Raw genomic sequence first — 26,627 nt, forward strand, 5'->3', positions numbered from 1 at the left:
CCAAGGCTTCTTCCAGCTCTAAGGTTCTAAAGAAAACCAATATGCCAGCTCCTTTTGGAGTCTAACCTGGATGGGTCACTGACTTCACTTGGGTTTTTGAAAGCCACAGACGAGTGCTTCCTCTACACCACCTGCTCCTTCCCCAACAAAACAGGCCCTGTTGTGCAACATCCTTCACTTTGTACAAACAAGACTAGATTTTCCCCAGACAGAATGATTTAACTTGTTTTAATGTAGTCTGCTATAAAAGTGGATGAAGACTTCTGCATGGTACATTTGGCTTTACAAACGATTTAGTTAATGCTTGTGTTATGTGTCGCACATCCATTATAATCTGTTGAGTAGTAACACAGCTTTCACAACATGGGTTAATACCGAAATTGTGAATCATGGAACTTTTACTTAGCACACACACAATCTACAGCAAATTTAAATACTAATCTAGAATACCTAACTGGAGTATTGGATCCATTGCAATATTGTGCTTATTTATCTTAGAAGATAGGCAACTAGCAAAAATACACGTTTCTTTTGCATTTCCCCCACCCCCATATTACACTGTAAAAGAAATACATTATTCAGTGCATTTCCTAAGAAATAAACCTCCTTATAGTATTTCTCTCTCTATATATATATATCTATGCCAAAACAAAGGAAGAGCACAATGCAACTTTTAAGATTACCATTTAAAGCAAGAGAGGTAATAAAACTCTGGGGCTATAGCCCCCTCTCCTGTTTAAAAAGTTCAGCTATTTTATCATCAACACTTCATTTGGCTATGCGTGGGAATAAAATTTCATGCATGATCGCTTTGGGCGATTTCTGAGATACCACCTTCATCATTTGGTAGATGCCCTGGGCCATTAGTAGTATTTTAATTTTTTTCTGTATTGGCCTTAATCAGACCGTAAGCCCTGGAGACACCAATTGTGATTTACACATTGATTTCCATCACCTGCCTGTCCCCCCATCAATTCATATTGGATTGGGAAGAAGTAGATTCAAATTATAGCAGGGCAGGGCTTCTGGGTAGACACTGGCTAGGGAGAATGTATGTGAGGACACCAAGGCCTCTCCATCCGTGGACAAATCATATAACCACCTTGTTTGAGCTGGGTTGCAAAGTCTTGTTTGGAAGACGAGGATCCTCATTATATTCTATAGCCTCTGTCAGCTGTACTAGCCTACAAGTTGGAGAGTGGAGGTGTCTGTCCTCACAAACTCACAACGATGCAAATGATGGAAGTTTCTAGAATGAATGAGGTTGCAACTTGTCAGCTTCTGAGCTAAACCCAGCTGCACAAGTGTTTAACCAGAAGTTTAAAATTGTTTTTGAATCTGTTTTGATATTTAAAAATGAGAATGTTTCTATGAAAATCTGGCTTTCCCCCAAATTTGAGGAGCTGGTAACCCTGGGCTAACACTATCGCACGGCAGCAAGCAGCTGGAGCTCAACAGGGGTGGCCCTTTCCTTTCACAGGGGGCCTGGGCACTTCCATTTGCTACAGCTCCCCCTCTCCTGGCTGTCTTACAGCGCTTGATTGAGTGACCTGTTTCACTCATTCATTTGGCCAGTGGAGTTTTGTGATGCTGGGGTGAGTTTGGCTCTGGTTTTTCGTGATGCTGAAGACCTGACTTCATTTGGAATTTCCCCACGTCCCTGTGGACAAGGTTCCTCCTTTGACTGATTGGGTCCCAGCTGCATCTAGTTGCTGTGACAGGTAATCTTAATGTGCATGTCTACTCGTCCTTTATGCTATATTGCAAACTCCAAAGATAGAATCACGCTAATATTTGTGTGTTTAAGTGTGTGTATGTTAAACACGTAAAGGGGTGTGTATCTATACATATATATATATGTATATGTATGTGTGTGTGTGTGTGTATATATATATATATATATACACACACACACACACACACATTCTTCCATTTAGGGAAAAGTTAATTTGGTTCCACAGATATAGACACCAAGTGTTGGCAGCTCGGAGAAGAAGTGTAATAATATTGGTAAAACCTGTATAATTCTGACTTATAATATTACAAAGAGAGTGACTTTTCAGTTATTGCTTTTTGATTACAGAATAAAGATCTCATTCTGTCGAAAAACTTTTATACAGAATGAGTAGCCATTTTCTATTCAAGTAATAGCGACTGGAATCAGAAGTTCCTTACACAACAGTAGATGCCCGAAGACATTTTTTGAAAGGAGATGTGATTTCATTCCATTCAAGAATTTATGCAGGAAACTGGGAGTGACTTAATTTTTCAGAAGTACAAGAAAACCGGCACCCCAGCTGCTTACTGCTCAGGAGGGTTTCTCAAGGGCTCTATAAAGCTCAGCTTTGTGGGGAGTCCACAACCACCTTCAGGATTCCCATCCTACTGATGCAGCCTTGTTTCTGGACACAGCTTATATTAAAAACAGCAAAAGAGGATTAAAAGCAGTGTTGGTTTTTAACATTCAGGATTCACGGAGGATCTCATTTTCTGCAATTAGATGATCCATTTTGTGTTTTTGCTGCAGAATCACACATTCATATGGCAGTCTTATTTCAGGCACTTTTTAAACACGTTCATCTGGAATAAAAATTTACACGAACCACTTTCTGCATAATTCAAAATGAGTGTTGAGTGATTCTAGTCCCAAAATAGCAAATCACCACCTGGTACTCAATTAGCTTTCTCCATCACAACAGGTCGGTGACTGCCGAGCTGGAGATGTCTTTGAGGTGCCCTTCCCGCGTTAGTACAAAGGTGTGAGTCATACAAATCCAAAGTACTCGGTTTCTACTTAAAAAAATACAAAAAGGTGAAACACACTACATGTATTATACAGATGGTTTCAGCTACTATCAAAATAAATAACATGATCTGACTCAACGGTTTGACTCTGAGCTCTTGGACGAAATCTGGTGGAATGTCAGACGTGGAGCCTCCCGCTAGGGACTAGCTGCTGGTAGGCAGAAGGATCTCGACGTCCTTGCCGTTAGCCACAACGGCATTTGAACAGCAGCTGCCGGCTAGGTCTTCTGCGGCGGCCAAGGAGGAGGCCTGGGAAGGGGTTTTGGTCAATGGAGTGGTAGTGGATGGAGAGGGAGTGAGGCCCGGTTTTTTGGGTGGGATGGGAGGCGGGTGTCCTCTCTCGGCTCTGGGGATGGTGGGGGACTTGATCCCTGGAGACAGAGGGCTCAGTGGACTGGACACTTTCCCTGGAGTAGGGGAATGGCTGGTGTCCCCTCTCGAGGTGGCAGTGCTGGCCAGATTCCGATAGTCTGTGCCAAAGGGAGAGCTGTTGGGGGAGACGGGCTTGATCGGCCCTTGCTGGCTAGTGAACCTGGAGAGCACCTGAGTGACTGTGTTGCGGGCCTGCTGCTTGGCGGCAGAGTTGTCTATGAGCGTGGGAGACAGGTCCCTGGATGGAGGGCTCTGCAGACCACTGGCCTGTTGGTCCTGATCTGCTTGGGACTGAAATTTGTGCCGCGCTGCATGGAACCGCTGGTTGATCCCTACTTGGTAGGATGACTGGTAGCCGGGGCTGCTGGCTGAGGACCCCAACAAGCGCTTAGTTAGCACTGGGGAGGAACAAGGAGAGGATGTGAGAGAGGAGGAGGCGGTGCTGCTGGGAGACAGCGAGCCCCCGCTGGACGGGAGGTGACCAGGTGCTGGGACAGGAGTCTCAATTCCCACAGGACACCCGCCATTCTCCACTGCTTTCTCTTGGGCCAACCCCACAGACCTCTCTCGTGGAGGCACTTGGTTTTCCACACTGCTGCCTGTAACCGACTCCTTGGCAGTTTGTATCTCGGGCTCCAAATGGCCATTGGTTTTTGCATAAGAGTAAGTAGGAGTGGTGGGGCCAGGCAGCCCAGTGGTCAGCACCTTGGCTACGTTGCTCCCGTGGGTTCTTTCTGCCTGGAAACCTTCCGTTTGGCAAAATACAGACACCAGCACAGGAGACTCAGTCGCTGTGCCCTTAGATACGGTTACCGGTTTCTTGGATTGCTCAGTAGGGCTACTATGCTGGTGAGAAGCCTCCAGATCCTTCACGATCTTCTTCAAACTTTCCATCTCTTCTTTTAGAGTTCTGGTCCGGTTCTCTTCTCGGTTCAGTTTTGCCCTCAGCTGCTCTCTTTCGATGTCGAACTCAGACAGCTGCTTCTCCACCTGGGCTTCTGTCTGCAAGCCTCGCTTCCGCTCCGCGGCCAGCTCTTCCTCCAGCTGGCTCACCCGGCTCTTCTCCTTCTCCAGTTTCCGGCTCAGCTCTCCCGCCCTCTGCACCTCCTCGGCTGCCTTGCTGGTGGCTTTCTTGCACTCGAGCACCAGCACGGACGAGAGCTGCTTGTGGCGGGAGCGCTCCTCCTCCAGCTGACTGGACAGCTTCTTCTGCTCCTTCTCAAACTTTTTCACTTGGGACTTCTCAAATTCCAGCTGGAAAAGAAGGCCGCCATACATGGTGATTAGAGTAAGAAAATGAAGAGATACGCTGCAAAACTACTCTCCAGGCGAGTGTCCTGGCTAGCTCTTCTCTGGCACGTGGTCTGCCACGGATGCCATGTGCTTAGCTCCAGTATTTCTGAAGTCTTACAGTCCCTCCCACGGAAATGGACACGCTACGGCTTAATCTTTCCCTGATGGTCGAGGAGGCACTTCTGGTTCCTGTACTGTTATCGGCAGGAATATGAGCCATCATCTGTGTTTTAGGTCTGTGGAGCGCTCAGAAGATTGGAACCCACCGATACAGAAAACAGGAAGCCATATACACCAGGTTTCGCACTGAATGCTGATGAAAACAGAACGATTTATTGATTTTAACTCTGGTAGAGTGAACACACAGTGTTCTGTGTGTCTCAGGTGTACAATATAGCGATTCAACACTTCTACATGTTACTCGGGGCTCATCACTTTGAAAGCTTTGGCAATCATTCTTTCTGGCCTTAAAAAAGAATAGTTGCATTTAAATGCTACTTGTTATGCAAATGCAGTCTATTTTAATTATCATCCCAACCCTATTTAAGGCAGAGAAACTCTGACCAAGAGGGAAAGTGTTGATGGAACCCTATTAGTCAGTGTTTTTCAAACTCTGAGACCCAATGGATGAGGAAACTAATCTCATGAGCCATGATCAAAATTTAAAAAAAAAAAAAAAGAATGGTTATTGTAACCAGTAAGGGTTATATGGGATTTCATCAGATTTTTGTTTTAGGCATGTGTTTATGTATGTATATATATTGGGCTGTGATATAAAATGTATTTCTTACTAGGATTCCTAGGTCAAAATACTTGAGAGTTTGAAGCTAGTGTTCCCAGAGTACATTTTATAGAATGACAGTCCCACAGTGAGTGATCTATGTCAAAACAAGATTCCATGAAAACATAGATTTGCTAAACTCAGAATACCCTATCTTGTTCTTAAGACTCACAATGTGCTTTTCTGTACTACAGGGTCCAACAAATTGAATTAGAAATTTATTTAACTTTGTTTAATCCAGTAATTCCCAGATTTGACCACAAAGCCCTTTCTTTTTGAGCAACACTAATTTCCACCCTGCAGAACGATCTTTGAGAAATGCTATTCCAGGCAAATGGTGTTGTGAGCCCCTCCACCTAACTACCTGCTGGGTCAGCCGCTCTCTCTCCTTCTCCAGCATGTAGGTGACATCATCTCCTTCAGCTGTGTCCTGTGCGTGCCTCTGTCTTTCTTCCTCAAGGTCTAGGATCACCTTTAAAGAATTAAAAAATAATAATATCCAAATAGCAGGGAAACACACTTGTAATACAATTAAATACTAAGTGCCTAACTAAGCACTTAAGATAGTTCTAGAGATCAATCAGTCCATCCCAGTCAGGGCCATCAAGGATCACATTATCTAGCAGGGTAAAAGAGATGTCAGCTATGTGCTAGAAAACAGTAAGATCTATGCTTTACTTCAACATGCACAAAATGGCATGTATATAGAAGAGAGCACCTAATTAGCTATAGGGATTGAGAAAGTTTCCAAGGATGCAGTTTGCTCTGATTAGGGGATGGGTGTGGGTGACAAAGCAAGGCAGAACCATGGAAAGCTGCAAGCTGAAAGCTGAGATCTTTCCCTCAAGCTCAAATCACTGCGCCTTGCTTAGTCAGTAATACACATTTTATATACAGTTAGCTAAGAGGTGGAAAGACTCTCCCGAGTTCTTCCTGCATGTAAAAAGGCTCAACACTTGGGATCTTATGTGTAGATTTTTCACAAGGCCTCTGATTAACCTGCCTACCCCATTCCACTTATCCTGGCACCAAAGGATTAAGCCCAATTTGGAGGCAAATACTGCACAAATTTAAAGGGACATTTCCCTACAAATCAAAACCACATTGAGATACCACCTAACACTGGTCAGAGTGGCTAAAATTAACGACTCAGGAAACAACAGATGTCGGCGAGGATGTGGAGAAATGGGAATCCTCTTGCACTGTTGGTGGGAATGCAAACTGGTACAGCCACTCTGGAAAAGTATGGAGGTCCTTCAAAAAATTAAAAATAGAACTATGCTACAATCCAGTAATAGCACTACTAGGAATTTATCCAAAGGATACAGGAGTGCTGTTTCGTGGGGGCACATGTACCCCAATGTTTATAGCAGCACTTTCAACAATAGCCAAATTCTGGAAAGAGCCCAAGTGTCCATCAACTGATGAATGGATAAAGAAGATGTGGGTGGGGGCGCCTGGGTGGCGCAGTCGGTTAAGCGTCCCACTTCAGCCAGGTCACGATCTCGCGGTCCGGGAGTTCGAGCCCCGCGTCGGGCTCTGGGCTGATGGCTCAGAGCCTGGAGCCTGTTTCCGATTCTGTGTCTCCCTCTCTCTCTACCCCTCCCCCGTTCATGCTCTGTCTCTCTCTGTCCCAAAAATAAAAAAAATAAAACGTTGAAAAAAAAAAAATTAAAAAAAAAAAAAAAAGAAGATGTGGGTGGTTTATATATACAATGGAATACTACTCAGCAATGAGAAGGAATGAAATCTTGCCATTTGCAAAAACATGGATGGAATGGAGGGTATTATGCTCAGTGAAGTAAGTCAGCCAGAGAAGGACAGATACCATATGTTTTCATTCATATGTGGGCTCTGAGAAACTTAACAGAAGACCATGGGGGAGGGGAAGGAGAAAAATAGTTTCAAACAGAGAGGGAGGGAGGTGAACCATAAGAGACTCTTAAATACAGAGAACAAACTGAGGGTTGATAGGGGGTTGGGGGAGAGGGGAAAATGGGTGATGGGCATTGAGGAGGCACTTGTTGGGATGAGCACTGGGTGTTGTATGTAAGCGATGAATCATGGGAATCTACTCCCAAAGTCAAGAGCACACTGTATACACTGTATGTTAGCTAACTTGACAATAAACTATATTAACAAAAAAAATAAAGTACAGAGTAAAAAAAAAATAAAGGGACATTTCCCACATAATCCTACCTATAACTGCAATATTCTGAAAGGCAAGGGATTTCCTAGCAGCTTCTGCTCCTCCTTCAGAGGTGCCTTGGCCCAGACCTCTAAGACAGAGCACTGTCCTCCCCACGACCATTTCTCATCCTATCTCTTCACTAACGGAGGGAGAAAAGTTTCTGGCACATGAAACTCCTCTTTAAACACAAAATGTTTTCATTTACCAAAATGAAAACATCTTGGTATACTTCCTTCCAATTAAAAAAAACCCCTAACTTGGGCAACTGGCTGGATCAGTCAGTAGAGCTTTGGATTCTTGACCTCGGGGTTGTAAGTTCGAACCCCATGTTGGGTGTGGGTGTGGAGATTACCTAAAAATAAAACAAAACAAAACAGGGGCGCCTGGGTGGCTCAGTCAGTTAAGCGTCCGACTTTGGCTCAGGTCATGATCTCACAGTTCGTGAGTTCGCGCCCTGCGTCAGGTTCTGTGCTGACAGCTCAGAGCCTGGAGCCTGCTTCAGATTTGATGTCTCTCTCTCTCTCTCTCAAAAATAAATATACATTAATAAAAAAAATTAAAAAACAAAACAAAAACAACTTCTAACTTTTCAATTTAGTAGAAAGACAAGCTTTTGGCTACGGGTGGTAGATCATCTCCTTTCCCTTTGGAGAGCCCTCTAAAATTATAGAAATGGAATGAAAAGATAAACACCCACAATGACAAACTGGAGCAGACAAGAAATGTTAAAGGAGGGAAGGAGGCAAGAGGTGGTGGCTCCTTTGGTGTGGGGGAGGAAGCTGATTCGCCCTGCAAGGCCCCAAAGAGGTGTGGAACCTGAAGGCGGCAGGTGCTGCTGAGGAGAGGTCAGATGAGGGATAGGAAACAAGAAGATTGGCTCAAAATCTGTATTTTCCAGGAGTTATTTGTCCCTTCCACCTGATTCCTGTACAAAGAGTATTAGGTGTCTACTGACCAGGCATTAGGCAGATGTTTATCCTCAGAGGAAACTGAATGTGACAGTCTCAGGATTTGGGACTAGCAGATACAACCGAGAGTGAGTAAGGAAAGGGGATTGTTTGTTTTGGGAAGGTGGTAGGGTGGAAAGGGAGGCAAGATGCAAGATAAATCTGCACCTATAATGAGAGGAAGCAATTTAAGTGTCAAGAATTGATAAGGGGGTGGGGGTGCCTGGGTGGCTCAGTGATTGAGCATCCAACTCTTGATTTAGGCTCAGGTCATGATCTTGCAGTTCATGAGTTCAAGTCCAGCATTGGGCTCTGTGCTGATAGCATGGAGCCTGCTTGGGATTCCCCCTCTCCCTCTCTCTCTGCCCCGCTCCCTCTCTCTCTCTTTCTCTCTTACTCTCTCAAAAATAAATAAACAAACATTAAAAAAAAAGAATTGATAAGGGGGGAATGGTATACCATTTAGAAATATGGAATTTACCAACCAAAATAAATGGTCAAAAGGAAAAAAGTGGTTGTCTCTGAATATTGAGGAGAAGAAGGAATGGGGAGAGGTGGATCAGGGAACTCTGTGTTTCATAACAAGCAGAGTAACCATATAATTTACTGCTCAAACCACAACACTTCTGAGAGTCAAAGGGGGTATTCTTAATGACTATCCCAAGGCGATAGACAACAACTGGGACTCTCTCAGGCAAACAGGGCCAATAAACACTCTAATTATAAGCCCCTAGGTACTACTGAATTTGTAACAAAGTCAGTGTTTTACTTTGATAAAACACTTAAAAAAGACAGGTGGTTGATTTAAAATATTTGACACTCACTTAAAGGAACTTACATTGAAATATAGTATTAAAGAATTTTGAATTATTTTTGACTTCTTCCTCTCCCTAATCACCTAGAGCCACAAATCATCCCAACACTACACCTTTCATGGGCATCATGGCCAGCCAGCCATTCAGCACAGTTCAACTGCTTCATGGAGGAAAGGGGAAAAAGGCCTGCCTATCAGACAAGGATGCTGTGAAGCCTTTCGTAGAGGATTATGTAAAAGCCCCCCAAATTTAGGCAACTAACCCAAACGCACTGATACATTTAAAACAATTTTTTTACTGTTTATTTATTTTTGACAGAGAGAGAGAGAGAGAGAGAGAGAGACAGACAGACAGACAGAGCATGAGCAGGGGAGGCGCAGAGAGAGGGAGACACAGAATCCGAAGCAGGCTCCAGGCTCCCAGCTGTCAGCACAGAGCCCGACCGGGGCTCAAACTCACAGACCATGACCTGAGCCGAAGTCGGACACTCAACCGACTGAGACACCCAGGCACCGCCCCCCCCCCCCCCCCCCCAGCCACTGATACATTTTAAATTGGGCATAAATGTCTTTAGTTCACTTCATTCTAGACCAGAGGTTAAACTCTTCTGTGTCCCGGACAATTCTGAGAATTCAATTAAAGATATGGGAAAAAATTCACATTCTACAAAAATGCATAAACTTTTGGCATTCTGTATATTTTCTGGAGGATCATGGAACATCTGAGGCCCATCCATGGTTAAGAATCTCTACTCTGGCCTTTCATTTGGACAGTGTGAAGAGTAAGAAAAATCATGGGCAAGACCTATGCTGAAGCAATCTGTCAGGTGCGTTTTAAGCAGATGGCTCTCTAATGCAGGCAAATCATAAAAGTAAACTAAAGTTCATCAATTTGCAGCCACTGACCCCATTTTTCAGAATAAAATGTTTCCTGCTAGATGTGTTGATGTCTCCCTTGCTGGTATAAATCTAAACCAATACTTTTAGAAAATGTAGATTTTAGCCAAGCACCTTTTACAGGCCAGATTTCAGCGGTAAATGACAGGTTGGGGAATAAAATCATAAGCATTAGAATTCCAATGAGATGAGGTAGAGGAAAGCACAGGTCTGCCTTCCTAGCTCGGGGCTGTAAGACCGGGAGCCAAACACACACACACACACACACACACACACACACACACACACACACACACACACTTTCCTAATAGGTTCGAACAGCTTTAAAGTAAACAATCCTAGGGACTGTTTATCATTTTACGAAAAGTAAAATGCAATGAAACTCAAAAGTAGGAACACATGAAAATAATCTATTGGCTTCCATGTTTATAGTCAGGTAAATTCTCTCCCTCATCCAGCATTCCCCAAATACCTGCTCATCTTGTTATTTATCACTTAAGTAAGCAAATAGGGAACACTCTGTTCACCTACAAGCTTGGTCAGACCCGTTTGTTGCCAAAGTCTGGACGATCAAGAGCTGAAAAAACATAGCCAGTGTTTTGGAGTGTCACATCAAGAAGGAATGCCGTCTCTAGTAATGTGTCTGGCATCCTCCCTAAATTTAACATTTTGAATAACTTGTGTTTTCCTTCTGATCTCTTGGCTCCGGGGTAAGCTGCGGGGCTTTTGACACCCGGGAGACCTCCCAGCTGACTTACTGTGGAAACTGGCAGCTGACAAGAAAGTATCTGGTATTATTTATCAAGTCTTCCTAAGAGTTTATGTGGCACAGGTCAGCTGGGTGAACCCACCTTCCGGTGCCTGCTCTCGGCTGCGGCCAGCTGGGACAGCATGCGTTCCTGCATGTTCTTGCATTGCTTCATCACCACCTTAAGAACAGAGAGTGGGTTTGTGCAGACCGGCTGCTTCTCGCCATCATTTTTCTCCTTCAGTGTTTCAAAGTCTCTCTGCAGGGCCATTAAAGGATCACTGATGTTGTATTTTCCATAGCGTTCTTCAATGAAAGTATCTCTGTGTTGGGCCTGGGAAAGAGAGAAACATCAGCATTTTGCTTTTTAAAACTATTGCGGAGGGAGAATTGCTAGTTGTTACACATTAAAGGTGGTGGTGGTAGTATGAATGGAACCTGCTGACTACAGATCTCATTGGTGCTTGAACCATCTGAACGTAGAAACAACAGTGGAGAGGGGGCACAGTATAACATTAACGAGGACAATTACTTATGTAGAGCTAACTATGCATTAGACATTGTTGTAAGCATTTATATTCACATTAGATTATTTAAATTTTATAAGCCTATAAGGTAGGGCTATCATTTTCAATTTGCAGGTGAGAAAATTATTAAACAGTGGCCAAGTAACCTGTTCCAGGTTACTCATTTAGCAAGTGGTCAGAAGTAGGATTTAGGGGCGCCTGCGTGGCTCAGTTGGTTAAGCATCTGATTTCAGCTTGGGTCATGGTCTCATGGTCTGTGAGTTTGAGCCCCGTGTCAGGCTCTGTGCTGACAGCTTGGAACCTGGAGCCTGCTTTGGGTTCTTTGTCTCCCTCTCTCTCTGCCCCTCCCCCATTCACACTCTGTCTCTCTTTCAAAAATGAGTAAATGTTAAAAAAAAAAAATTTTTTTTTTTTTTAAAGCAGTAGGATTTAAATCCAGGCAGCCTGGCTCTAACGTCTATGTCTTTAACCACCACGCTACTGCCTCTGCTTATGAATGCTTGTACTACCAGCAGGTAGTTTATGAGTTTACATATTTAGGGATGTAACAAGGCAGTTGTAGATAAGTAAAGGACACTAAAAGTGTTTTCACATTATGACTATTTGTGATTTGAACACTCAGTTATTGGTGGGTCAAGAGGGTGGAGGCACTCACAACCAGGTGCAGACAAAATCCCTTCTACCTGCTGCCAAATTCTACCCTTTCCTCTAGTCTCTGTTCAGCTGCTATCTGCCACCTTCCTTTTTGTCCCCCTCAGGCTTGGTGGGCTTCAGGCTTGAGAGAGAAGGTGCATAGGGAATGGGGGCTGAAATCTGCTTTAGGGCCTGGGTTGCCAAGTTGGGTCCAAGGATCAGGAAGGGAGTAGAAAGATAAGTCTTTGGCTTCCCTATTCTCTCAGCTTTACTAGGAGGGACCTGAAGTCATTACTTCATAAGAGCATCATAGATTACATGCAGGTAACGGAGTGACATTAACAATTCCTTTACTACACAGACTTGGAAACGTTTCCTGGGACATTTTACAACCAAAAGCAAAAATGAGGTGTTAATACAGCATTGAGGAAACTTTCTCAAAAACCACAGCAAAGTACTATATAATTTAAGCTTTCAAATGAAGTCTAGTCATAAAAACTACTGTCATTTATCAATGTTTAGAAATTATTTCATCAGAAGCAGGTTTTCTTTCTCTTTTCTTTATTTTTAGGAGCTAGGTTTTCTTACCACCATCATCCACAAAGAGGAAATCATTTGAAAAAAAAAGGGAAATTCACAATTCAATGGCTATGCTTAAAAAACAAAACAAAACAGAAAACAACCTCCCCCCACCCCCGACAATAAAGCAAAACGGGGTTTAATACAGAAGAATGTTTCAGTGCTGAAAAGGTGATGCTTCCTTCGTTAGACTATCCAAGATCAAGATCCAGGAATCACTTAGCCTTATGCTCTAAATTGTGTTGGTATCACCTGGCAACTGTTCAAAGCAGCGTTAGAAGCCCTGTATTTTACTTCTAGCTTGACTACAACCATTTTAAATGATGACATTATTGGGGTATTTGGATAATACTGGTATACTGAAAATACGAAGAGCCAAATAAATCCTGTTCCTTTAAGGTACCATCTCAAGATAACCACCTTCCTGACCATACTACAGGTTTGTGTGCATGCACGAGTGTGTGTGTGTAAGCATGTGAATTAAAGGGGTAAAGATTTGAAAGATTGAGTCCAAGACAGAATCCTAGTTTTTCAGCTCCCAATTAAAAAGCAAATCCTCAGTAAAATTTTGAAATAGTCTCTCTACCATTTTAGGATGGAGAAAGACAAGACCAATTCCTGAACTGGCTATTTTTACTTTTTAAGTCATGGTGAGAACAAAACAGAAAAGGCTAGTTTTTAGTTATACTTTTAAAAGAAATAGTGTCAAACAGCAGGGACTCATCAATGTTTTCCTTTCACCAAGAACATCTGTTTAAGTTGAGTGGTGCTTGGGTGGCTCGGTTGGTTAAGTGTCCGACTTTGTCTGACTTTGGCTCTGGTCATGATCTTGCAGTTCGTGAGTTCAAGCCTTGCATCAGGCTCCGTGCTGTCTGCACGGAGCCCACTTTGGATTCTCTGTCTCCCTCTTTCTCTGCCCCTCCCCTGCTCGCACTCTCTCTCTCTCTCAAAAAAATAAATAAACATTGGGCGCCTGGGTGGCTCAGTCGGTTGAGCGTCCGACTTCGGCTCAGGTCATGATCTCAAGGTTCGTGAGTTCAAGCCCCGTATCAGGCTCTGTGCTGACAGCTCAGAGCCTGGAGCCTGCTTCAGATTCTGTGTCTCCCTCTCTCTCCCTGCCCCTCCCCCACTAATGCTCTGTCTCTCTCTCTCTCAAAAATAAACATTAAAAATAAATAAACATTAAAAAAACAAAAAAGAAGAACATCTGTGTTGAGTTTTATACTTCAAACTTGAGATTGACAACCTAGCTATTAATGTCCTAAGGCAAATCCAGGTTCAGAAAAATGTTTAGACAAAAGAAGAGGAAAAAAACCTTTAAAAAGTTGAAATTCCACTGTTCTTACTGCACATTGTTTTATTCATGATTTCCATTTCTGTCTGATTAGTGATGGTAACGAAATGATTATTAGTACTGAAATGGGTTTAGTAGGGCAGAAAGGCAAACGTAAACCTGAATATTTGTATGGCTTTCTCCTTTTCAGAATAGCAGAGAAGAAAAAGTGGGATGGGAGAGCAGAGCTGGAGTACGATTCGTGACCTTGACAAATTTGCTGAGAAGCTGTCTCTCAGGTTTGAGTATATAGTTAACTAATCCCTGAAAACATGACTTTAAAAAACCCACACTGTTATTATCCAGTATAATTAATAAGCATCGCTGAGTTACAAGTCCTAGACGAGGAGCTTCTTTGGTAAGGTCTCAGACTTCTCTGAGAACAGCTGTTACCCTGTCTGTTTTCTCTTGAAGTACTTCCCAGCAATTCCATAATCGCTTGCATGGTAATTACAAGTTATACAAAATTGGTGGCTTTGCACATAAATGAAAAGAATCTGTGGAATAATCTAAAAAAGCCTCCTTGTCACAAAACAATTCTTGTAGGCAGGTTCTACTATGGGGCCCAGATATGGGAAAAGTGAATTCGAGGTCTGTATTTATTATACCAAACACTGGAGTAGAAAATGGGGGAATACGGTCTTTTTCAGCCAACTCAATGCCTCAGTCAGGTAAGTGGTATGGATGACAGGTTTAATAGAACAATTAACCAAAAATAGATGTTAAGAATTGAAGAATGAAACAGCTTTACTGGAGGTGTGTACTAGGTATCTATTCCTGCCTAACAAACCACTCCCAAATGTAGCAACTCAAATAGTAAACATTGTTGTTGTTGTTGTTTTTAAATGTCACAGTTTCTGAGGGTCAGGAATCTGGAAGGGGTTAAGCTGGGTGGTTCTGGCTGTGTCTCATGAGGTTGTAGTCAAGCTGTTGGCATAGGCTTTGGTTCCTTGCAGTGTGCTGGCTTCCCACAGAGCAAGTGACATGACAGAGAGGGGGGGGGGGGAGAGGGAGAGACGGAGAGACAAAGATGGACATGCGAGTATCTTTTAGAACTTAACCTCAGAAGTGACATACCATCACTTCTGATGTATTCCATTGGTCACACAGACCCACCTGGTACACGTGGGAGGAGACTGCACAAAGGGTATGAATATCAGGTGGGGTCATTGGGGGCCCTCTTGGAGGCTGGCTACCACAAGGGGAATGACTAGATATGCTACCTCTATTGTTTACATCTCAAGTCAAAATTTAGAGACCAAGTATCTACTAAGTACTAAAAACTGTTAAGGCTGAGTTTTAATACTCTAATGATATTTCAGCTATTTAATAAGAAATTTTAAATGATCTGGATTGGAATTTTTGGAGGAGGAATTCAGTAATATAGCTAAAATCAATCAATTTCTGCAATTTCATTATTTTCACTTCACTGACAACATGTATTTTAACTGAAGAGAAATTTCTACATTGTCAGAAAACATAATGGTCTTTAATTTCAGACAACAGGAAGATAATTGGCTGGTTAGACAGATTCACTGATAAAAGGTATTACTACAGCAGACAAAATATACAGTCATCTGTTACTCATTTTTCCTGTCATAGGCGGAATGAAACACACCAATACTGAAAGCTTAAAGTAAAATCATATAATGTCCTTGGAGCCTGCCATGCTCGCTCTCTAAAATTATCAGCTTTGCTATGATAAACTTCAAAAAGAAATATGAAGCAGTCACCTCCTCTCCCCTCCCCAAGATTATTTATACTATTTTAAATATATATATTATACATTTTATCATATATAATAATGCACATAAATAGTATAATATAACACATGAAAATAATACTATATATATGGCATAATAGCATACTATTATAGTAATATGTAAGTGTGTATGTGGATATCTATCTATCTATACATTTTTTTCCAATCTTAAAATAGGAAATCATTATTCTTTGGATGATAATCACCAACATAAAGGATGGTTCCATATCGAAAAGTGAAGATAAGGCCTACTTAACTGGGGGTTTACATTCAAGTATGAGTTTTATTTAAGACTCAGGCTGGAACCCTAAATGGATTAGGATACATCTTTGCAATTTATTGCCACTTCTGAAGTGATCAGCAATATAAACTTTGTGCCTTTAAAAATATCTGAATACTTCCATTGCCAGAGACCAGAAAGACCAAAGAACATGATTCCAGGATGGTTTTAATTAATGCTACAACAAAAGCATGTTAAAACTATCCTTTTCAGGGGTGCCTGGGTGACTTCAGTCAGTTAAGCCGGCTCTTGATTTAGCTCAGGTCATGGTCTCATGGTTCATGGGATTGAGACCCATGTCAGACTCTGCACTCACAATGTGGAGCCTGCTTGAGATTCTTTCCCCTGCCCTCTCCTTCTGCCCCTCTCTGCTTGTTTGCTCTTTCAAAAATAAATAAAGAGATAAATAAATAAATAGTAAAAATATATTTTAAAAAGCTATCCTTTTCACATTTAAGTTGAATCTACTAATTTTCAAATAATTTATACTCTGGAGTCCCTGATAAATTATAAGTAGCTGCATGAATAACTGGAAATAAAGAAACCATTCTGGATAAAGATGATAACATTACAAGTACACCCTTTGTTTTAAAAGTTCCTCTTACTTACTGAAAGAAAACTGGATTTCAATGTTTGACAATATTAATAAAAGAGAAGTTAGCCACATTTGAATTAAACTTTAATTTTTGGAAAATGGTACAGAATTTAACATGAAAACTTTCATGATTTAAAAAATACTTCTGACATATTATTGAAAACCCATTAATCCACTTAACCATAAATGCTATTTTCTCAAATCTAGCCTTTCTACACATTTATTTTCTTTAATAACTTTTGGCTCTGGAGTCTAACATAACTGGCATTGTTATCCGGGCTCTACTACTTTCTATCTGTTTACCTTCAGCAATTCCCTTAACTTCTCTGTACCTCAGATCCCTCATCTGTAAAATAAGGGCAACATTCTACCTATAGGTTTATTATAAAAATTAAATGAGTAATACAGAATGCTTCCTGTAAGTACCTGACACATAGTAAATACTATAAATAGAAATTAATTTTTTCAATAACCAAGTTTAGAGTATAGATTTTCCTTTTAGACCCAATGACTAAACCCACTCCTGGAGGTTTTAAATCCTGGAGATTTAAGATTCTGTAAAACTGGACTAAGCCAGGAAATCTTCATTAAAAGCAAAACAAAATTCACCAATCCCCAGATAACTCCAAAGTAATACATCACTAAAAATATATTGGGAACCTGAATAACCATTAACAGTATTTATTTAGTAATTAATCCTGAACTGCTATGTGACATTTTATGTAATATCGTCAGTTGGTATTTATCTTCTGCATTTTGATTAAACATTTCTCATTTTTCTTTTTTTTCTTCCTGCCTAGACTGTAATGACTCAAAGGAAAAAGCATTCCTCATACATCTTTCTTCTTCCTATATCCTATATTTCCACTCAAGCCCAAAACATTTAACAGATGTTCACTTTCCAGCTTTTTCCTGATGTCTTAGCTTCTCCTTACTCTTATCATAGTTAGTGAGGTCAATATTTTATTCCGTTGTTAAGAAAATCTATGATTTACTTAGTGTAATCATTTAAGGTAATATTAATTTATACAGTTAGCAAACTGACTTTAAAGTAGAATGAGCTTCAAAGATTCCCTTTGGAGTCAGCTTGTAGCCACAGATGTTTACAAAATCAACTATTTACATAAGGATAGATGACCATTTATTATTATTTGACTAAAGTGCACTAAATTCTTTTGAAGACTAAAAATGGTAAGTTTAGTACAAACAGATATTAAGTGTGATACTTCTAGCTAGTAGGCTGCTTGTTGATAGAATATGGGTAAACAGCTTAATGTAGCTGCTTCAACATTCAAATTCCAAAGAGTCTTATGAAAACTCCTAGTGAAATTGAAATAAATGTATTCAGTTTTGTGGTCTTTGTTCTGTTTTATTTTTGTGTGTGGGGGGAATCTATGTGTGTGGTTGAAACAAATTACATCTATATTCTGGACTGGGTCTATGTAAATAAGTTTCTGAGCTGGGGAAGAAAATGTGTAAAGACAGTCAATAAGTACTGAACAAATTAATGCTCTTGAACATAAATTAGAATTTTAGAATATAACTCTAATGGCACATTAGATCCTAATCTCTTTTATTCAGGATGCTGTATAATGAGAGTTGACATCTATCTCACCATATACAGGATGGATCACAGACCCAAAGATAAAATGCAAATGGCCAAAAAGCACATGAAAAAGTGCTCAACTCATTAGTGATCAAAGAGATGTAAATTAAAACAATAATAACACTAGAAAACCACTAGAGGGGTGCCTAGGTGGCTCAGTCGATTGAACTCTGACTTTACCCCAGGTTATGATCTCGTGGGTTTGTGAGTTTGAGCCCTGGGCTCATCAGGCCCTGTTGTCAGCGAGGAGCCCAGTTTGGATCCTCCGTCTCCCCTCTCTCTGCCCCTCCCCACTTGTGCGCACATGTGTGCTCTTACTCTCAAAAATAAATAAACACTAAAAAAAATTTTTTTAAAGCCACTAGAAAGGCTAAAATTAAAGACGGACAACATCAAATTTTGAGAAGGAGATGGAGCAACTAGAACGCTCACCATATTGTTGGTGGGAGTATAAATGGTGTAATTACTTTGGACGTTAATCTGGAAATTAATTATAATGGTAGAAAAACGCCTGTCTGCAGTTAAGTATTTATCCAAAAGAAATGGAAACATAAATCCACAAAAAGATTTACACACAGCTGTCTGAAGCAGCTTTATTCATAACAGCCCCAAACTGGAAACGACCACAATTTCATGGTGAAAAAAATCACAGCAGCAGTCGCCTCTGGGTGTAGGGGGACAAGGAACCAGGAAAGGTCACAAGATGACTTTTTGGTGTGATGGGAATGTTTGTATCTTGATGGGGATGTAGGATGTACGCATTTGTTGGAACTTATTGATCTGTGTATTATCACTTAAGATCTGTGCATTTCACTATACCTAAATTATATCTCTAGTTCAAAAATATAAAAGCACATAATGAGAGTTAAAGGGAAAATGAAGTTATAGCATTATATGCTTTATATATAGTGTTTCAGAAACATGGGATGTTCCAACCAAAGTAATTTTTAATAACAGCAGAAACAATGAAGGAGGTGCTAATACTATATAGTGCTTATTACCTGCCAAGCAGTGTGCTCAGTGTTTTACACATCTAATCTAATCCTAACAACATACCTCTGGAGGTGTACGTCACTTATATCTCCATTTTATAGAAGAAACTGAACACTAACATTTGAATTTCCCAAGGTCACAAAGCCAAAGTTAGTAGTGGAGAGGTACAATAAATGGTATATAGTAAGTACTGAATTTGTTAGCTGAATGAGTAATACATAAACAGATATTCCCTAGGACTTTGGAGGAATTAATTTCAATTTAGTAGGGGTCCGTCAGTAGCTTAAAAATAAAATAGAACAGAAAACATTGTAGAGCATTGAATGTTGTGAGTAATGTTTCAAGAAACTTTTCTTCTGATCTAAGAATATAGGGGTGTGTATATGTATATGCATATGTATGTGTGTGTGTGTGTGTGTGTGTGTGTGTGTGTGTGTGTTCTTTCCCTGGGTCACAATATAGTCTATTTTTTACTATGTGTCCCTGTCAAAGTATGAAAAACACTAAAATAAAGAATCCAATTAGTCTGACTCCTGAAGCTATGATTTTAAACAGTTTCAGGGCGCCTGGGTGGCTCAGTCGGTTGAGCGGCCGACTTTGGCTCAGGTCATGATCTCGCGGTTTGTGAGTTCGAGCCCCGCGTCGGGCTCTGTGCTGACAGCTCGGAGCCTGGAGCCTGTTTCAGATTCTGTGTCTCCTTCTCTCTGACCCTCCCCCATTCATGCTCTGTCTCTCTCTGTCTCAAAAATAAATAAACCTTAAAAAAAAAAAATTTAAACAGTTTAAACTGTCATAAATAAATTCTAAAAGAAGTAAGAAGGAATCAATCTTACTGCTTTATTTTAAACTAACGAATGTTATAAATGTCTACAAACCACGACATGTTTGGCCTAACATCAAATATACAAAAATGTTAACAAAAAAAAAATCTGTGTTATTAGGGTTAGACAACCAAAACAGCACTGGAGAAGTCTGGGAAAATTTTTGGACATATGGCTGATTCACAAGAGCACATGCTTTGAATGCTTTTATTGAACACTTAATGTTTGCTGGGTACTACAAATGCTAAGTGATGTGGGCAATGATAAGAGAAGAGAGATTTGACTAAGTAAGATGAAGTCCTTTGCTCTTAAGGAGCTCAGAATTTGCCAGACAAGTTTAAGGCCTGAGAGCAGAAATAAACACACTGCCTCTGCTTGTTTAAATGTTTTCTAAACAGTATCATTAATGTTTAGAGGAACACCAAGTACAATTTATTTGATCAGGACTTTCTAAGCCTCAGACCTTACACTCAGAAGGAACAGGAAGGAAAAGACCAATCCTGGAAGTGGGCGGGTGCTGGCAGATCAATGGGACTATCAGCAACTTAATGAATCACAGGAAACACCATGAGGTTGAGGGGGGCATATAATCCAAAAACTGTCTCTGAAGTATTGCATAAGGAGACCCAGACCGCAGACTATAATCTGAGTGTGATACTTTAAGTAACTATGAACTTGAAAAACTTCATTAGAGGTGTGCTCAGCCTCTTTAACTCACAATGTATTAACAGTGCAGAAACTACTTCAAGGCTAACATAGTTAAAAAGAGCTCATAAATAAGATTGAAAGGGTTTCTTCTTCTAGTTAGGGGATTCTATGGAGGGAGCTGTATGATTGTGGGATGAGACTTTAAACATTTTTTCGAGGTGAGATTCTTAAATCACACAGTCTGATACTGCAAGGAAACGTGGCAAGAAACAAGCTACTCAGAGGAAAGGTCGCAGGAAGAGGGTCCTTATTAGCCTAGCTGAGAAGTACAGAGTGTTCATATTGAGAAGTGTAGCAAGTAAACAGGAATAAGAAGTTTGTGGAGGGTGGCGGGAGTGTACAGACAGGGTCAAATGAAAAAGGGGACTAGGTGTGGTTTGAAAGCCACACACAGTGAGAGCAAGATGTCAGGGCAGGCAAACAGAAGCAGAGACCATGCAAATTATACATCCTAGTGTGAGAAGGTAGAACAGAGTATCTAGGATGACATATTAAGAGAGATCAAGCTCTATGTCCCAAGTCAGAGGCTGGAAGGGTGGCAACTTCTATTGTCACTGCAGACTAATGTGGAGGGAGGCAGCTAGCTATTCAGTTGGGAAGGATGGTTTTTCTTTAGAGAACAGAAGGGGAAGAGGAGTAAAGAAGTCAGGACCGAGAAGTAAAAGGTGGGCTCTAAGTGCGGTATGGGTGTTTAATGACAATTTTAAATGTGAACCGACAATGCTTATCACTACAGTAAGGTACTGAATAAATACATGGTGAAACCCAGCGTGCTCAAGTTGACCACTAATTACTACTAATTCCAAGTAATCCTAACCCGAGACTGCCTTTGTCTTCATAATAAAGTCTACTGAGGGGCTTAGCATGGATGGGAAGAACAGGAGTTATCTTTGGAGATACAAGAGTTTTTCCTTTTTACTCTATGGGGTAGTAACACCTTTCAGGAACTTTAAGTGTCGCCATGGACAAGAATGGGATAACCAAGACCCCTTTACCATTTTAATCCCAATGGGAATAGAACAACTGGCTCCATTCTAAGCCTCTAAGACTGCTTCAGTGCTCTTCCTTAAATGACTTCTCTTGGCCTCACGTGGTAGTCATTTGTCCCAGGAAAGGAAGGATTTTTACTTTAAATATTAGTATTATTAGTATTAATATTAGTATTAATACAAATACTAGTATTAGTATTATTAGTATTTTTACTTTAAATAGGTTCCACACCCAGCCTGGAGCCCAACGTGGGGCCTGAAATCAGGACCCTGAGATCAGGACCTGAGCTGAGATCAAGAGTCACTTAACCGACTGAGCCACTCAGGTGCCTCTGAAAGGAAGATTTTTAAAGGGAAAAGTGATCCATTTGGAAAGCAACCAGAGAAGGGGGGATGAGGAAGATTCTGTGGGAGCCAAAAGCAAGAACAAAAACCCAATGGAGAAATGGGAGATAAGTGAATATATTCTGAAAGATAGAGAGAGGATATGTGTAATTTAGACAGATGCCCATGGAGGTCCTTAGCTGAAAGTCTGGTAAACAATATTTTTGTATATATCTAGACAGATAAAGAAAGACAAGCAAAGCTGTACTCTTAAAAAAAAAAATACTATTTTCAATGAGGCACACAAAGCTCCCATTACTAATCAGTCAGGGAATGCAGATGACCACATCTCAATTTGATAGGAAAGGACACCACGGTAAAATGTCAGCTGAAAACTAAAATATGGTTTTTCAAAAAACAAACAAATAAAATATGGTCTTTTTTTTAGATGAATGCATGTGCATAGTGAGCAAAGGTACACATCCCAATTATTTGGTATCCTTTACTACAAATACAGAAACAAACATAAGCAATGATTTCCTGTCTGAAGAACAAATTGTTCCTTCTCAGTACAGGCTGAAATGTAAATAATGTCACCAAGTGGAAATCATCAACAGGAAAAGTAATGAAACTATATTACTATAGTTAAGCCTCTCTTCTCAAAAATATTAATTAGTAAGTGGTAATCTATTTTGTACCTTCAATATACTGAAGTTAGACTTAAAGAGCCTGAACTTATTCTGTCATATAACAAATATTTCTGAAGAACTTCTGAGGTTCTAGGTATTTGGGATGTAGTTCTGAATAGGATTAAGTATCCACCCCTCCATGAGGAGAAATACTAGGCCTAAAGAAGAGAGAGGTGAAAATCTATCATCTGTGATGCATAGCAGCATGAATTCATAAATTTCCATATTATCAATAATCCAGTGCAAAGAAAAAGAAATCACATTAAGTCTGACTCAATTCTACAAAAATTTTATTGGTAAAATAATGTGAGGCAATAAGAACAAAGCCTTCCAAATTTAATAACACGGTCACATACTCCTATCTACCAACGAGTTCAGTCTTTTGTTGAACAGACAGCTATTGAATTAGATTAAAATAATTTTTTGAAGTTATGCGTTATCTTAGAACTCACTAGGTGGAGTTGGCTTTCTGATGCAGAAAATACTTTATGTTGTTGTTAAACAATGGAATATTATGAAGTGCAGATATGAAACAGAGCCAGGAAAAAATACTTTGAAGGGTTATAGGTCTCCTGCTATGATAATAACATTTCTTGAAATTTTCATCACATAGTTGCTCATGCATACACTGTCAGCTCTATTTGAGTCCATCACCTGTGAAAGAATCTGCTTTGAAGGAAGAACTTTTAGGTGTCCTGTTCAAAAGCAGAATCTGAAAATTCGTGGGAAATCTACTTTTGCTTTTTTGGGAGGCAATCAGGGATGTGATGCTAACAAGCTCATGCTTTACCTAGGCATGCTAGGCTTGTCTCTATCCCCTTAACTGTATTTTAGAATTAATATAGATTTATGTGACAGGATAAACCAATTAGAAATAAAGACAGTTACAAAGTAAATGTTGTTCTTATTTTCTTTCTTTTTTAATATTTTTATTTATTTTTGAGACAGAGAGAGACAGAGCATGAGCAGGGGAGGGGCAGAGAGAGAGAGGGAGACACAGAATCTGAAACAGGCCCCGGGCTCTGAGCTGTCAGCACAGAGCCCCACGCAGGGCTCCAACTCAGACTGTGAGATCATGACGTGAGCTGAAGTCGGACGCTGAACTGACTGAGCCACCCAGGAGCCCCGATGTTGTTCTTATTTTCATACTCTATTTCTTAAAAATATAATTAAAAAAATTTATTTCTTTATTTTGAGAGAAAGAGAGAGGGGAGGGGCAGAGAAAGGGAGAGAGAGAATCCCAAGCAGGCTCTGCACTGTCAGCACAGAGCCCACCGAGGGGCTCGATCTGACTAACCTTGAGAACATGACCTGGGCCCAAATCAAAAGTTGGACACTTAACCAACTGAGCTACCCAGGTGCCCCTAATTTTTATTTTAATTTCATCATAAATGAATATTTTCTCATAAAAGAATTTAATTATGTAGATAAAGCCAAATTCCTTCCTGAATACAAGCCAATGTCTCTACCTCAAGAGTTCTCAGTATAATCAGTATCCTCTCAGACCTTTTCCAAGCATATCCATAAATGTGTGTATGTGTACTTTTTTCATTTGTGTCTAGAGATCTAATAAGTCAGTACACTGCTTGTTTTCTTCTCATAAAAAAGAATGCAGTTACATAATATGGCATAGTAAGGATGTAACAGTTTACATTGATATATTTTACTGACAGATATTTAGGTTGTTTATAATTTTCCATTGCTGCATTAAACAATACAGCAATGAGCCTCCTTGTGCACAGATGCGAATAGTTTGGTAGAACAGATACATTACTCTGCTTTTCTAAGGAAATAAATGCCCATATAATAAAATTTCCTGCTTCATTCTATATATGCTCCCTGTCCATAAAGATTTTCAGCAAACATACAAGATGGTTTCCTTCTGTCTTTCAAATTTTTCCTATAACTAGCTATACTGAAATACTAAATGATGGACCACAGGCTTTTTTACAAGCAACCTCTTTGTCTTTCTTTCTCTTCTCTTTAAGGGGAGCCACTAGAAATAACTTCTGATTAATCCCAAATCACAAGGCTAACACATGCAAAGAAGACACAATAAGAGGAAGTCGAAATAACAGGAATAAGCTGTTTCCCTTTTTTACTTGTTTTAGTTTCAGGCTGAATAAATGCAATGAAATCCCCCACTGTTATAATCTTTTCTGAAGCCTCTCCCTAATGGCTACAGAACGATGTGTTCTCTAAATAGGTAGCATTTTACAAGCTAAATTCCCCCTTTCTTTCCTCAAAGTCATACAAAAACCAGGCCACAGAAAGATGTCAATTAAATGAGAAATTTGCTTATTTTTTGGAACCTTCACTCTTGAACTGCTAAATGCCATAATTTGTAATATGAATGATGGCATGTGCTAAAAAGTTGTATAGCAAGCAGCTGATATCAGATAATTAATTATTCTTAAGAGCTGTTATACATGGGGCTCAATGTCTGTCTATCTTTCTTTCTTTCTTTCTCTTTCTTTCTTTTCTTTTCCTTTCTTTTTTTTTTTTCTAATGTTTATTTTTGAGAGAGAGAGAGAGAGAGCACACCAGTGGAAGAGGGGCAGAGGATCCGAAGCGGGCTCTGCAATGTCAGCAGAGAGTCTAATGCGGGGCTTGAACTCATAAATGAGCCATGAGATCATGACCTGAGCGGAAGTCAGATGTTTAACCAAGCCACCCAGGCACCCCACAATGTTTTTCTGATGCAAGAAAAGACACTTAATCACTTAAGAATGCAGTCTACTTTTTTTTTATAAATACCCGACTCATAAACAGCCCATATATATGACCAGCCTTTCCTGCTTCTTTTGGCTCGTCTCTGCTAGTGTACCCACCACTGAACCTGGTAACATACATGCCTTTTAGTAATTTCATTCCCTTTCCGGGGCAGAACATTTTTGGGGAGCTCCTACCATTCTCAAAGGAACCAAGTCAAGGGGAAGCAAAGAAGAGGCTTTGTGAGATGTATTTCCCTATGCTCACTTTTCTGTGCATTATTTTTTCACTTACTATATCTTAGAGAATGTTATACATAAAGATTTCTCATTCTCTTTAATGACTGCATAGTATTCTGTTGTGTAATCATACCATAATTTACTTGGTCAGAACCCTACTAATACACACACAAGTTATTTCCAGCATTTTGTTGCTATGACCAATATTGCAATAAATGTCCTTACACATACACTTTATTATATAGGCCTAAGTACATCTGTAGGATACATTTCTAAAAGTAGATAATGAAACTAGGTTAGTAGGATCACAATCTGCCTTTAATGAAAAATAAAGTATAAAAAAAAAAGAAAATAGTGTAGTATAGTATGACATGGTATAAATATTATAGTAAGACATAGAGTTACTATATATTTAGTGAAATTTTTGTTTTAATCGATACATATATGTGGGTGGGTATGGAAGTCCTGAACTGTGACAAAATGATGGAACGTATTTCAAAATGTTTAAAAGATACCTCTTTAGACTCTGGTATGATGAAAAGGTATTTTTATCATAGCCTCCTTTCTTCTTCCCTTAAACTCTATGATCTTTTTATTGCATAGCTTGGGAGCTTAGGTTAGTTTTCAAGCAGAGACAGTTGAGTTATTTAGAATGGGTTGGAAAAGAATAATATCAACAATATCAGGAAAAACAAACAGGGAAGAATTTAACTGTAGTTCTAATTAGCTCTAGTCTCTTTCCCTACAAAGTGAATAATATGTGACTAAATTATTTTCTTAGGGCATAACTATTAATAAACAGAAATCTGAACAAGAAGCTGTTGTATAAAATTATTGCTACCTAAAAGCAAGTATTTCTGATTCTAAAGTAATTTACATATAATACAGAAGTTTTAAAGAAAAAAATTAAAATTTGCATACGATTCCACTACTCAGGGACAACTACTATTAACACAACTACAAATTTCAATCTATTTGTTTGAGTCCTT

General features: G+C 40.0%; 1 protein-coding gene across 1 annotated transcript in view; it reads right to left on the reverse strand.

Moving 5' to 3' along the window:
• Positions 1–217: 217 nt before the first annotated feature.
• CTTNBP2NL (CTTNBP2 N-terminal like) overlaps positions 218–26,627 on the reverse strand; it is a 39,257-nt gene continuing 12,847 nt past the window's right edge. The window contains exons 3-5 of the mRNA XM_047085908.1: positions 10,952–11,182; positions 5,616–5,723; positions 218–4,431 (exon numbers count right to left, since the gene is read on the reverse strand). Coding sequence (XP_046941864.1) covers positions 2,950–4,431; positions 5,616–5,723; positions 10,952–11,182 — 1,821 coding nt within the window. The 3' untranslated portion in view covers positions 218–2,949. The remainder of the gene's footprint in view (positions 4,432–5,615; positions 5,724–10,951; positions 11,183–26,627) is intronic.

The sequence above is a fragment of the Lynx rufus genome, unplaced genomic scaffold (assembly GCF_022079265.1).
Source record: "Lynx rufus isolate CCGP_SWC_20201006 ecotype Redwood Valley unplaced genomic scaffold, mLynRuf1.p SCAF_2, whole genome shotgun sequence".
Classification (NCBI taxonomy): domain Eukaryota; kingdom Metazoa; phylum Chordata; class Mammalia; order Carnivora; family Felidae; genus Lynx; species Lynx rufus.